Here is a 14,488-nt window from a genome sequence, read left to right as displayed (position 1 = left end):
GGAAGGTTGTGAGCCGTGTTTTTGCCTTGCGTGTAGAATTAGCCCTGTTTTTGCGAGAACACCAGCATTGCCATGCAATGCACTTCCAAGAGTCAGAGTTCATCCTCGCTTTGGCGTAGTTGGCTGACATCTTCGACGCACTCGATCATCTCAATTGCCAGATGCAGGGCGGTGGAGTGAATGTCATCGAATCTGAAGAAAAGCTGAGCGCTTTCCGAAAGAAGTTACCGTTGTGGAGGCGGCGAACAGAGAACGACAACTTCGCAAACTTTTCGCTACTGGACGAGTGAGTGAGCGGGATTGAAGATGAGTCTGAAGTTGGAGGCACTGCTGTACTGGGGTAGCTGAAGCAAGCGATTGCCACGCACTTGGATGAGCTGGGAAAGTCATTTGACCGCTACTTCCCCGACCAAGAGCAATACCCAGCATGGGTGCAGCCGCCGTTTACTTTCGAAGTTGCAACGGCAGATGTCAACGACCAATACCTCGACGACCTCATCGAACTTCAGCAGAGCCAGACTCAACAACAACGCTTCGGCACATCAACACTCTCAACGTTTTGGTGCCGCCAAATGGAAGGGTATCCTTACATCGCTAAAATTGCCTTTGAGATCCTCACGCCGTTCGTTACAACGTATCTCTGCGAGCATGCATTTTCGAAACTGGTGAACATTAAAACAAAGAAAAGGAGCAGGCTTGCATGCGAAAATGATTTGAGGGTGGCCCTTGCCAAAACAAAACCACGCATTTCCCAGATCGCCTCCCGAAAAGAAGAACAGAAAACGCATCAAGATGCAATTCTTCTTAATTCTTTTGTCAAATTTGAGTGGTTCCGTGAGTGTTCGGTGGGTTTCGTTAGGGTTCCGCGCCTTTAAAAAGGTTAAGAACCACTGCTCTAGAGGCTTCTTACAGGGAAAACAACAAGAGAATTCAGATGCCACGCCTGACATCTTAACAACATTTAAGGGCAATTGGGATGCTTGAGGCTGGTGTAAGTCAGTGAACAATTGCCCAACGTCTTGGTTGCTCACAGCCTGCAATTTCCAACCTGGCCAGGCGTTACGGTAAAACTGGAACTGTGAATGATGGTCCACGAAGAGGAAGACCACGGATAACCACCCCAAATAAAGACCGCTGGATTGTGCTGCAGCATCCTCGTGATTGTTTCCGCCCTGCGACGCAAACAGCTGCAGTGACAAAAGGTCGCCACAACAACTGCATCAGTATCTCTACTGTGCGGAGGCGCTTGAGAAGTCGGGGCAAGACGTCCTTGCAGGGTCCAGTGTTGAAGGCAGTGCATCGGCGGAACAGACTAAGATGGTGTCTGCAGCATCGCCGCTGGACACAGCAACAGTGGAGTGTAGTCGTGTTCAGCGATGAGTTCAGGTTTTGCCTCCATGCTGCTGATGGGTGTCAACGGGTATGGTGCAGAGGTGAGGAAAGGTATGCATCATGCTGTATTCGCCAGATCAATCATTGGGGAGGACCCAGTGTGATGGTATGGGCCGGTATTTCCACCCGTTTCAGGATACCTCTGGTCGTCATCGAAGGCTATCTCACTAATCAGCGTTATGTCAATGAAGTTTTGAGACCTCATCTGCTGCCATTTCTCCAGGCTCATTCTGACATCGCAGTTTTCCAGCAGGACAACGCTCGCCCCATGCTGCTCGCCTGACCACCAACTTCCTCCAGAAACAGGGTGTTGAAGTGATGCCTTGGATGCCTTATTCCCCTGACCTCGATCCCATTGAGCATTTATGGGATGAGCTTGGTCGACGTCTTGCATCGAGGAGATCAACGGCTGTCAATCGGCAAATGCTCATTCAAGGCTTGCAGGAGGAGTGGGACAGACTTCCCCAGGACCGCATCAGACGCCTGGTACAGAGCATGCGTCGGAGGTGTACAGCCTGCATCACAGCCCAGGGAGGACCCACACGATATTGAGGACTGCTGTCATTCTGTCCTTGACTGTTAGGAGTGTTGTGTCCATTCCTGTGTCATTTTGTTTTGACTGTATTCAGGTGTGTGCCTTTGTGTTGCAATGCTGTGACTTTTGTTGCACCACCCCTTGTGATGTTCATGCTTTTTGTTTTTTTGTGATCGAGGCAACCTCTTCTTTATTAACACGTGTTTAGTAAAGATAGCTGTCTCTGTGTTCAAATATTTTTCATTTTTGCGTGGAGGATTTCAATGAGTGTCCTTATAAAGAGTTGATAAGTTACTTTTAATGTTGAGTATATTAATAAAAACAAGACCGATCGTCTAACAACAGCGTAGCCAGGCTTGTTTGATACTTTAGTTGACGAGGAGAGTATGACCTGGGTGGGAATACCAGTTAGCAGTTTGCAAATAATGTAAGTATAATTTTTTTTGACTTCAGGCATGGACAGCCGGTTCGTGAATGGCTTGGGTAAAAAAAATGGCAAATGGCAAACGATGAACCAATAAATTCCACATTCCTGTGCTGCCTTCATTCCAACGTCAGGCATTGACAGCAGGTTCGTGAAGGACTTGTACAAAAAAAACGTACCCAGTCTGAATGTTGCTATATCCAGTCAATGGTGAAACTGCAAATGGGGAATTTGCGAATGTCACGGATGGAAACCCTCATTTCATTTCCTCATTTTGCTTTAAAATCAATATCTCTATTTTCATTCCAAACAGCGTCGTTCCAATCACAAATTAATACTGTAGTATTAATATATCAAAATATAACGGTAAATCATGATTGTATTGAGATATCAAACCAGCGAACCATCATCTGATCACTTCTGGTTTGGGGGCAAAGTCCGTGTCAATCGTATTTTACATAAAACCCAAACTGGCATCGCCTCAACTCACCATTTTATATAAACGCAAACCGGCATTGCCTCAACGCACCATTTTATATAAACCCAAACCAGCATTCATTGCCTCAACTCACCAGTTTACATAAACCCAAACCGGCATCACCTCAACTCGCTATTTTATATAAACACAAACCGGCATTGCTTCCACTCACCAGTTTACATAAACCCAAACCACCATCACCTCAGCTCGCTATTTTATATAAACCCAAACCGGCATTGCTTCCACTCACCAGTTTACATAAACCCAAACCGGCATCACCTCAACTCGCCATTTTATATAAACCCAAACCGGCATCACCTCAACTCACCAGTTTACATAAACCCAAACCGGCATCACCTCAACGCACCATTTTATATAAACCCAAACCGGCATTGCCTCAACTCACCATTTTATATAAACACAAACCGGCATCGCCTCAACTCACCATTTTATATAAACGCAAACCGGCATCGCCTCAACGCACCATTTTATATAAACCCAAACCAGCATTGCCTCAACTCACCAGTTTACATAAACCCAAACCGGCATCACCTCAACTCGCTATTTTATATAAACCCAAACCGGCATTGCCTCCACTCACCAGTTTACATAAACCCAAACCGGCATCACCTCAACTCGCTATTTTATATAAACCCAAACCGGCATTGCTTCCACTCACCAGTTTACATAAACCCAAACCGGCATCACCTCAACTCGCTATTTTATATAAACCCAAACCGGCATTGCTTCCACTCACCAGTTTACATAAACCCAAACCGGCATCACCTCAACTCGCCATTTTATATAAACCCAAACCGGCATCACCTCAACTCACCAGTTTACATAAACCCAAACCGGCATCATCTCAACGCACCATTTTAAATAAACCCGAACCGGCATTGCCTCAACTCACCATTTTATATAAACACAAACCGGCATCACCTCAACTCGCTATTTTATATAAACCCAAACCGGCATTGCCTCCACCCTCCAGTTTACATAAACCCAAACCGGCATCACCTCAACTCGCCATTTTATATAAACACAAACCGGCATCACCTCAACTCGCTATTTTATATAAACCCAAACCGGCATCACCTCAACTCGCCATTTTATATAAACCCAAGCCGGCATCACCTCAACTCGCTATTTTATATAAACCCAAACCGGCATTGCTTCCACTCACCAGTTTACATAAACCCAAACCGGCATCACCTCAACTCGCCATTTTATATAAACCCAAACCGGCATCACCTCAAATCACCAGTTTACATAAACCCAAACCGGCATCACCTCAATGCACCATTTTATATAAACCCAAACCGGCATTGCCTCAACTCACCATTTTATATAAACACAAACCGGCATCACCTCAACTCGCTATTTTATATAAACCCAAACCGGCATCACCTCAACTCGCTATTTTATATAAACCCAAACCGGCATTGCCTCCACTCTCCAGTTTACATAAACCCAAACCGGCATCACCTCAACTCGCCATTTTATATAAACACAAACCGGCATCACCTCAACTCGCTATTTTATATAAACCCAAACCGGCATCACCTCAACTCGCCATTTTATATAAACCCAAACCGGCATCACCTCAACTCGCGATTTTATATTAACCCAAACCGGCATTGCTTCCACTCACCAGTTTACATAAACCCAAACCGGCATCACCTCAACTCGCCATTTTATATAAACCCAAACCGGCATCACCTCAAATCACCAGTTTACATAAACCCAAACCGGCATCACCTCAATGCACCATTTTATATAAACCCAAACCGGCATTGCCTCAACTCACCATTTTATATAAACACAAACCGGCATCACCTCAACTCGCTATTTTATATAAACCCAAACCGGCATCACCTCAACTCGCCATTTTATATAAACCCAAACCGGCATCACCTCAACTCACCAGTTTACATAAACCCAAACCGGCATCACCTCAACGCACCATTTTATATAAACCCAAACCGGCATTGCCTCAACTCACCATTTGATATAAACACAAACCGGCATCACCTCAACTCGCTATTTTATATAAACCCAAACCGGCATTGCCTCCACTCTCCAGTTTACATAAACCCAAACCGGCATCACCTCAACTCGCCATTTTATATAAACCCAAACCGGCATCACCTCAACTCGCTATTTTATATAAACCCAAACCGGCATCACCTCAACTCGCTATTTTATATAAACCCAAACCGGCATTGCCTCAACTCACCATTTTATATAAACCCAAACCGGCATCACCTCAACTCGCCATTTTATATAAACCCAAACCGGCATCACCTCAACTCACCATTTTATATAAACACAAACCGGCATCACCTCAACTCGTTATTTTATATAAACCCAAACCGGCATTGCCTCAACTCACCATTTTATATAAACCCAAACCGGCATCACCTCAACTCACCATTTTATATAAACCCAAACCGGCATCACCTCAACTCGCCATTTTATATAAACCCAAACCGGCGTTGCCTCCACTCACCAGTTTACATAAACCCAAACCGGCATCACCTCAACTCACCATTTTATATAAACCCAAACTGGCATCACCTGGGCTGGTTTGATAATATTTCAATACAATCGTGATTTAACATCGTATTTTGTTATCGGATCAATTTATGATGGGAATGATGTTTGGAATGAAAATGGAGATATCGAGTCTAAATGACGTGAGGGTTTCTACTTTCTAAACGTGACATTCGTGGATTCCCCATTTGCAGTTTTGCCATTGACTGGGGATGCAACCATTCAGACGGGGTACATTTTTTGCCCAAGTCCTTCACAGACCTGCTGTCAATGCCTGAAGTTCGACTGAAGGTGCCACAGGAATGTGGAATTTATTGGTTCCATGGTTTAGCATTCACCATTTCCGCATTGTTTGTTTGCTTTCGGCTTCCCACCCGTGCATAGCATGAGTACCTTGTTAATTTATATAAACCCAAACCGGCATCACTTCAACCCATCATTTTAATTAAACCCTCATGCCACCCCGCCTCTTGCCTCCCCTCCCCCCCCAACTCTGGTGGTTCTCCTGCCCCCTTCTCAGTTCCCCTTTGCACCACCCCCGTCCCCCACTCTACCGTTCTGAGTTCCCCCCTCTCCCACACTCTCCCTAGCTGTTCTGTCCCATTCGTTTGTCTTGATCGTCATCTTTTGATGCTGCTTCATGTCACATCCTAATGTTTTTGTAGGGGTGGTGTTTGGAGCTTTGGGTGCACGAGGTGGTGCTCTTCCTAATGGAAAAGTCCCTGGTGATCCCTATCTCACAATGGACGCTTTGTTGGAGAACCTTGAGGATTACACCCCAACTGTAAGTTCCACGTCACATTGGTTATTCTCTCTACCACAGGGAGATTTTACAGCACCTACAATCGTTGTTTGTGCACCAGAATGTAAATTTTAACAACTGCTGAAGCCTGTGTAACACATTTGTGCAAGCATTGATCATAGTTGAGTTTGGACGCATTGTTTTGATGAGGTAAGCTTTTTAGCCGAGTCAAACAATGCAATTTGATTATGCAATGCATTGAATCCTGATGGCGCACGGTGCTCACTAACTTTGATGTTGTAAACGTAAAAGGCCATTTGTCTCTCATCTTCCCTGAAGTCTTACACTTGAACTCTGTTCTCTCTGAGCTGGGTAGTTTAATTGGTCATTAATAAACCCTTCTTTTGGAATTCTGGTTCCAGGTTTCTTCTCTGACAGACAAGTGTCTGCCTTTCCCACTCTGTTGCCTCGCTCTTCTGTGAGCCTCAATCTTGGAGGAAAAAAAAATATATAACTGCAGGATTCTAAAGTTAGACCCGAGAGCATCACCACCTCAATTTTGATTTAAAGGTTTTTTTAAATATGGAGTTGGGATCGGGTAATGATATTGATCAGTTGTCAATCTTTTGATATAAGTTAGGTTAAATATTTCCTATTGGGGCTGGCAGGATGATATAAAGGTACACACACTCACTTCTAAGCCGTCTTGCCTGGGTTTGAATCCCGACAACTATAAACTGTCATCCTGGTGTTTCTATGTTGAGAAATATAATTTAGTTCAAAATTTTGGTAGATTAGCAAAACTATACATTTTTGGAATATTCAGAGCATGAGGAATCCAAAAATTAATGTTGGCATTTGCGTAGACACCTTTGCAAAAATGACACTCAGGACAGTGATGAAGATAGTCAGGTTCACTCTGTTAACAAATATAATTTCGTTCAAAATTTTTGGAGATAAGCAAACCTGTACATTTTTGGAATCATCAGAGCATGGAGAATCCGAAAATCAATGTTGGCATTTGCACAGACACCTGCATGGCCGCCATTTTGGATTTTCAAAATGGCCGCCATAAAATACATATTTTGCGCTATCTCGGCTTCTAGTCAACCTATAAACTTAATTAAATATGCTAATCCTATGTTTTCTGGGTCAAGAAATCCAATAAAGGCCTCAAAATAGTGCTCAGGATTATAGAAAAGCAACAAACAAAGGTAATTGAAAACCATTGTCTTTATATTTGTGATATAACTGTATTACATGATACATGATATTGCAAGTCCTTTGAAGTTATAGGTATGGGTTTATAAAGCAAGAAAGCAGCCTTGTTAGTATCAGATTGAACTATAAGTCCTATACACAGGATCTACTAGGTCTATACCATTCAGGAATATGCTTTTACAGATCTTCATCATTGTCCTGAGTGTCATTTTCGCAAAGGTGTCTACGCAAATGCCAACATTAATTTTTGGATTCCCCATGCTCTGAATATTCCAAAAATGTATCGTTTTGCTAATCTCCAAAAATTTTGAACGAAAAAACATAGTGAACCTGACTATGTTTCACAGGCAGGGTGATTCATCAATGTGTGTGCTGTCCCTTGGTTGGACGTTAAACTGGGTGTCCCATCTAGCTGAATTATTGGCGGACATTAAAGACCCCATGGTGTCCTTCATAAAGTCAACCCATTTTATTAACCACTGTCGAAACGTTTTATTCATCAGACATAATTTGACATTTTATGTGCGTTCATGTAACTTGAATTTGGCATTCTTCTCCCCCTTCCCATATAGATCCCAGATTCTGTGACGGGGTATTACTTAAACAGAGCTGGCTTTGAGACGACCGATCCTCGGATGTAAGTACAAGCCTCCTCTAATGTAGACGCACACGAGTGGGTGCTGCTTGAAAATTCAAGATTGGAAGGCCAAATGTGATTTGACCATTTTATTGGGATTAAGATGTCCAATTGCTCATCAAAGAAGTAACAAAATACTGTAACAAATATTGCGGAAACTCCAAAGTTGCAGATGGGGGTGGGGGGAAAGAGTGAAATCTTTCAGGCCTTGAGGTTTTGCTCTGAAAAGCTTTTCATCGCTCTCACCATTCATTGCAACGTATTCTTTGCAGCATCCGCCTCATCTCGCTTGCAGCCCAGAAGTTCATTTCGGACATTGCTAATGATGCTTTGCAGCACTGTCGGATGAAAGGCCCAGTTCCCAGCAGCTCACGTAACAAGAGCAAGACAAACGTATGTCATGTTATACACGCGCACACGTATGTACATGTACACACAATATTATTGTTGGTACATTTCATGTTCAGTGAACTTGTTTTTCGTTGTTTTCCATTTTCATCGGAATTAGCACATCAGACCAAACAAAATGTTACTGTTGCTTTGTTTATGACTAAACGACTGCATTGTAGAATTCTCAGAGTGGTTGAAGTGCATTTATCCTTCCAGGATAAAAAGTGCACTCTGACAATGGAGGATTTGATACCAGCACTCAACGAGTACAACATCAGCGTCAAGAAGCCATATTATTTTGTTTGAGCTTGGTCCAGCAAAGCAGAACTTGCCTCTGGTTTGGCTAGTAGCCCAAAGTGTTCTAGAATTCCCACTTGGACCATTTTTTTAAAAATTATTTTAAATCCAAGGGGCGAGTAGATGAATGTGCTTTTATTTGCACAGTGAGGGTGACAGTCCCTTTGAATTGTGGTCTTAATGGGAAAAAGACATGGCCAAGCATCAACATTGCACCTTCTAGTTGCATAGTTTGTACATGAAAGTGAATAGCAGCCAAGCGTTCCCTGAGCTACATTGTGAAAACGAGCAAAGTGATAAAAACAAAATTCAATGCTCCCTTTGAAAATATGGATGAAAAGTTATGGCTTTTCACTTCTAATAGCCAATTAAAAAGCATGACAGGAATTTAAAGCATTCCACTGCAACATCATGCAATAACATTTTACCACACCCAATTGGCTTCTTTCATGGTAGCTGCAAGATCCCTTAACCAATCAAAAATGTGGATTTCAAGAATGTTAGCTAAGCCATTAAAATTACAACGCTTTATTGGTCAATTAAAGTAACATTTGTTTATCACCTGTGACGTTCATTGTAATATATTACATAGCATTACTGGAAGCATTCCTCCATTAGTTGAAAAATCATTTTCACAATTTCTGCAGCTCTGTGTGACTACTGCTTGGTGGTGCTTGTGACCAAAAATAATGCGCAGTTCTGTTCAAACTGGTGATGTAAAACTGGCTTCAGTTTGATCGACCGAAAGCAAGTTTGTATTGCCTTCCTGGTGATGGACCATGCCTGGCAAAGATATTTCCATGTGTGGTGGCACCTGAGGTTCACACAAGGCATAGTTGGGGGGTGGTGAGCTGATTACCGCAACAACGCAAACTTGTCCATGTGCAGGCAATATTAAAGAGCGTCTTGTCACTGGTCGTTCTACTGCTGCAGTTCTTTGTGTCAGTATTGCATCCGCTTGGGCTTGGAAACTGTTGGTTCTTCCAGCAATTGCTTTATTTGCCACACTTTTGGTTTGGCTTCCTTGCCGCCTGCGGATGCACTGCCAAGCCAAGATGGCTGCCATTATGATGCAGTCGATCAGAAGCTCAACCACCTCGATGGCTGACAAGACGGAAGAACCAAACCACAGGCTGAATTGGCTGCCTATGCTGGACAAGAACCAAACCAGCTGTGAAAAGAGGAATATTAAAAGGTTTGAACACAACCAGTTAAAAAGTTTGAACACAACCAGGAACGAGCTATTTTCAGAGTCTAAACTTGTGGCAGTCTGATCTGCTGATTATACAGTAGTTTATAATTAAGATTGTCTCATCTGCTGAAAGTGTGCTTTTCTTATTTCAATTGGATAGTTGTGTTTGCCTATCCGTGGAAGGCTTCAGTGTTATTTCCCAATCAACGTGCATATTAAACCATGCAGTTCATTATCAATTTGTGCAAAAGGAGTGATTGTTAATCTTTATTAGTGAAGGGGGCTATAAGTTATATAGTTAAAAGTAAAGAGGGACAATTAGGGTCTTGCAACCTTAGTCTAATTGATAATCTTTTAATTGCACCAAGTCGAGATGTGTCAAATTCCACGAATGACAATGTATTTCCAAATATTGTTAAAATGTTTGAAAACAAATTGGTCCTGCTGTTGGTAAGGAAAATGTGCAATTACAAATTAAAGGCCAAAATATATTAACATCAATGGTGAAGTCGAAGAAAAAGATGACTAAAGATTCTTGCATAACATCTGTTATTCCTTCTTTACGAGAGCTTTCCACTGCTTTAAATGGAAGAGCCTTCTACATGTGCAAAGATACAATTTCAACACTCCCTACCCTTGCTTCCACCACTATTTTCAGTACATACTTCATCTAATTTGAGACAAGAATCCAGAAATGTGGTTTGCCTGAGAAAGATCATGGTGGATTGTGAGACCCAGGAGTTTGGGTGATTGAATTTCCTGGAGGTTTTTTTTTTTGTTTTGTTTTTTGTTTGTTTGTTTGTTTGTTTACAGAATCGAGGCTCGTGAAAGAGCTAACATTTATCACACAAACAAATCAAACCGACAAACAAAATATATAAAAAGAGGGAGCGGTAGACAAGATGGGGAGAGAAGGGGAAGCACACAAACGCAACATTTGAGAGCAGGGACATCGGGAGATGTGTGGGAGGGAGAGGGCTTGGGGGGAGGAGGCGTGGGAAGGGGGGGTGGGGGGGGGGGAGAAGTATAAAACACAAGGACACCAAGGACTTCCAGGAAAGAAGTTGGTATTTCAGAAAAGTGGATTTGGGGTGAAATTAGCGGGGGTAGAAAAGATCAAGGTTTTGGATGGGGGAAGATAAGAGATGGTGGTGAACAGCTGTTTTAAAGACCTGGAGGGTGGAGTGGGATTGAAGAGAGTGAGGGAGTTTGTTCCAGAGGCGGAAGAAAAGAGGAATGAAGGAGTGAAGGTTGTTGTTGAGAAAGAAGAGGATTGTTGAGAAAGTCGAAGGGAGAGTTTGTCACGTCATTTTGGAGAGAGAAAGAGAGACAGAGATTTGTCAGGATTGAAAGACATCATCGAAATGTTTGTTATATTATTGGGTGAAACGAGTCAAAAGTGGACAAACAAACAGTATGAATGTGGCTTTAAGAACCTGAATCAACCACACCTTATCCCCACCCTCTTCCCCCACTGTACAGGTTGGACCCAGCCTCCATTGATTACTTTGCCATCTTCCCTCCACCACACATTTGTGCATGAGGACCTAACAGAAATTGCAATCTGAAAACGTGTATTTTACTGACATAGCTTGAAGGTAAAATGGAACAAGGACATTGAAGTCAAAAGACAATACGGCACTTTTGAAATGACATGATCCGCCTCGATATGCTTGGTGCGCATGTACAGAAACCCCAGGAAGCTGAAGGGTTTCAGGCCAAATACAATGTATTATGTCTGCAATAACAATTGTTACGAGTCTACTAGTCAACGCTGAAAGTTGTGTTTAAAATACTTTGAATTACACATGATAGCATCGTCAGGTTTAAAGTGCTCATCGTGCCGAACCGAGTCACTGCAAACACACACACAGCAGATGCGCAAAATGCTTCATATAGCATTCGTCCGTCATTTAGACGGTCGAGTAGTAAAAGATGTCAAAAGGTTGGCATGTCTTTGGAGGATTGCACCTCCTTCCAATAACAACTCTATCTCATCCCTCTCCCCCCCCCCCCCCCCCCCTCCAAAAACAAAATAGTCAGGCCTAGCTAGGAGTGGTTTCTCTCAACGCCCCTAAGTAGTGATTTTTGAAGAGTTCATCAACGGTTGTGTGCTGTATCACATTGATTAATCATTCTAACTTGTCTGATAAAAGGATTATTATACAACCATTACAACATTGATTTTCAGGGGCTGTGGTCCATTGGTGAAATATTTGGTTCATAGGGACATGTTTGTGCTTGAGGAAAAGTTTATCAAAACATTATTTTGAGCCAAATTTATCATACTAATAATTCCTATTCCCATGTGCTTGAATGGCCAACCACCATGCTGACAAAGTTGGATCACAGGCACAATGTGAGCACAAAAACATAGGGCAGAGAGAGAACAGGGTATAGACTAAGGCCTGCAAGGCCAAAATTATGAGTTGCATTCCCTGCCTTACTCGAGTTTCTTCTCACCTCATTATCTGGCTATCACACCTGACCTCCCAAACTCATTTTCCTAACTTGTACCATTCTGACACACAACTCCTCTTGTATATGTCATATTTAGACTCACTCATTTGAATTCCCCACTTTATTGTATTTAAGGTACCAGCTTACCGTGACAGCTGGAGTTTCTTCATAAGAGTTGTGATTCAACTCTCCGAAGTACACTTCCAACTTGGCAAGATCATTTCTGGAAGAAAAGTGCCAAATTTAAATTGGATCTGTGTGGCATGGTAGCTCTATCAGCTGTCAGACTTCACCAATATTCCTAAGATGTTATTGCAGAAATGCCCCTCTGAAACATGAACAGTAGTCATTTAAATTTACAATAAAACATAGGTGGAATAATCAATATTTACAAACACTAACGCAATTAACCGAGACAAGTCGTTTTCATTTCTTCAAAACATCCTCTTGCATACAAATCAGATGGCTTTATGAAATAGTATTTACAATAACTGATAATCAGTTTATTTTACCTGCTTGTTGTATTTCCATAGGCACTCTCTGTGCTAAGAAGCTGGAGTATCAGATTCTGAAACAAACAGGATAACGTTCGTGTGCTGAAAATGTTAAACGATTAAAAATAATGCATAAAACAAAATTTCATTTCCACAACGGTTGTAAAAGATTATTTAATTCTCCATGCCAGTTAGCATTTTTGTCGCAAGTTATTGAATCATGATTGTCAAACGAAATGCAGTATATCGAACAAATGCGTACATGGAAAACTGTAAACGAGACTTTCCAAGAGCACGAAATGTTTATTTTCAATTGCCAAACGCCCAGTAATGTGATTGATTTTGTGCCATTTTATTATTATCTTCATAGGAATGAGGCAACGGAAGTATGATCGACAGTGGGACAAACATCAAGGGAATTAATGACCAGGAAAAGAGGAGAGGAAACAAACTAGCAAGTAAGATGGTTGGATTAGGAAAGGTTAATGGTGGGCAATAAAGATCATAGGTCAGAATTGAGGATGACGAAATAGCAGTGTACAGATTGCTTAAAGCCCTGAAGGAAAGATGAAGACAGGACAGCCTCTGGAAGATGGGTTCATAGTCAGGAGAAGCAAGGAATAAGAGTTGAGGTGTCCAGACAGCCTACATTTTGAAGGTCTAACCAGGAAGCGGTTACTAGAAGAACATGCATCCTGGAGTGGATAGGGAGGGTTGAAGACAGATGTGAACAAGTCACCTGAGCCAAGTCTCTAGTGAGTCGTCTCAAGTCTAGTGTCATGTCATGTCATAAATATCAAAGACCTTGGTTATGTGTAAGCCTTTAATACTCAAAAGGTTTACATGAGTCATGAGCTGGTTGTTTATATGAGCTTTGATTTTTTTGGGGGCATGTGTACTCTAAAACAAATGACTGGTGGTGTAATGGTTACATTTGGTGACCAAAATGGTTACAATCGATAACAAGACTCGGTGACCAGACTGGTGGTGTAATGGTTACATTTGGTGACCAAAATGGTTGCAATCAGTAACAAAACTTGGTGACCAGACTCGGTCTTTTGAGTGTCATTAATTTTTGTGATTCCGCTTCGAATATGGAAGGTTGGTTATTCAAATACGGCCCAGTCATACCAAAGACGTTAAAATTGTACTTTGCTGCTCCGTTGCTTGACGTTCAGCATTTCAAAGGATGGAGCACAGTAGACAAATCCCCATAGGATGATGGCATCTATGAGGATGGGAGAATTCCTCCTTTAGAGTGGGCCTTGCTGTCATGTGATTAGAGGCAACACCATATTGGTTGATCAGTGTTACTGTGTTAGTCAGTGTTAGTGCAGTGCAAACGTTAGTAACAAAACGTGCTATAACATCTAATGGAAAATAAATAAAACTTGCTGTACTTCTGCAAGTGAGTTTTTCGGTGACAAATGAAATTTGATAGTGCGTGTATGGGCCATCTGAATTTTTTTTTTATACCACACGCTTGATATACAGCTCACGCCTTTTATTCAATGCACTTTTAAGACGTTTATAAACAAATAAGATCACCCTCAGAATCTCCGCCATGCTGCCAATAATGAAGTGAAGTGTGCATGCAGAGAAAGTAGCAGCAAGTTACACAGTGACAGTCTTGACTGTGTAATGGTAAGAACGTCCACTCAAAGCTCAAA

General features: G+C 42.1%; 2 protein-coding genes across 4 annotated transcripts in view; one reads left to right on the top strand and one right to left on the bottom strand.

The window, feature by feature from the left end:
• TAF10 (TATA-box binding protein associated factor 10) overlaps positions 1–10,103 on the top strand; it is a 32,173-nt gene extending 22,070 nt beyond the window's left edge. For all 3 annotated transcript variants that reach the window (XM_078780032.1, XM_068120430.2, XM_068120431.2), the window contains 4 exons: positions 6,051–6,169; positions 7,921–7,985; positions 8,258–8,378; positions 8,592–10,103. In XM_078780032.1, coding sequence (XP_078636158.1) covers positions 6,051–6,169; positions 7,921–7,985; positions 8,258–8,378; positions 8,592–8,681 — 395 coding nt within the window. In that variant the 3' untranslated portion in view covers positions 8,682–10,103. The remainder of the gene's footprint in view (positions 1–6,050; positions 6,170–7,920; positions 7,986–8,257; positions 8,379–8,591) is intronic.
• LOC137429090 (epithelial sodium channel subunit alpha) overlaps positions 9,376–14,488 on the bottom strand; it is a 49,829-nt gene continuing 44,716 nt past the window's right edge. The window contains exons 12-14 of the mRNA XM_068119108.2: positions 12,837–12,892; positions 12,472–12,547; positions 9,376–9,843 (exon numbers count right to left, since the gene is read on the bottom strand). Of these exons, the coding sequence (XP_067975209.2) occupies positions 9,376–9,843; positions 12,472–12,547; positions 12,837–12,892 (600 nt within the window). The remainder of the gene's footprint in view (positions 9,844–12,471; positions 12,548–12,836; positions 12,893–14,488) is intronic.

This window comes from Myxine glutinosa, chromosome 6 (assembly GCF_964187855.1).
Source record: "Myxine glutinosa chromosome 6, kmMyxGlut1.1, whole genome shotgun sequence".
In the NCBI taxonomy this organism is placed as follows: Eukaryota; Metazoa; Chordata; class Myxini; order Myxiniformes; family Myxinidae; genus Myxine; species Myxine glutinosa.
The sequence above is the reverse complement of the archived record's forward strand: the minus strand, read 5'-3'. Positions and strand labels throughout refer to the sequence as shown.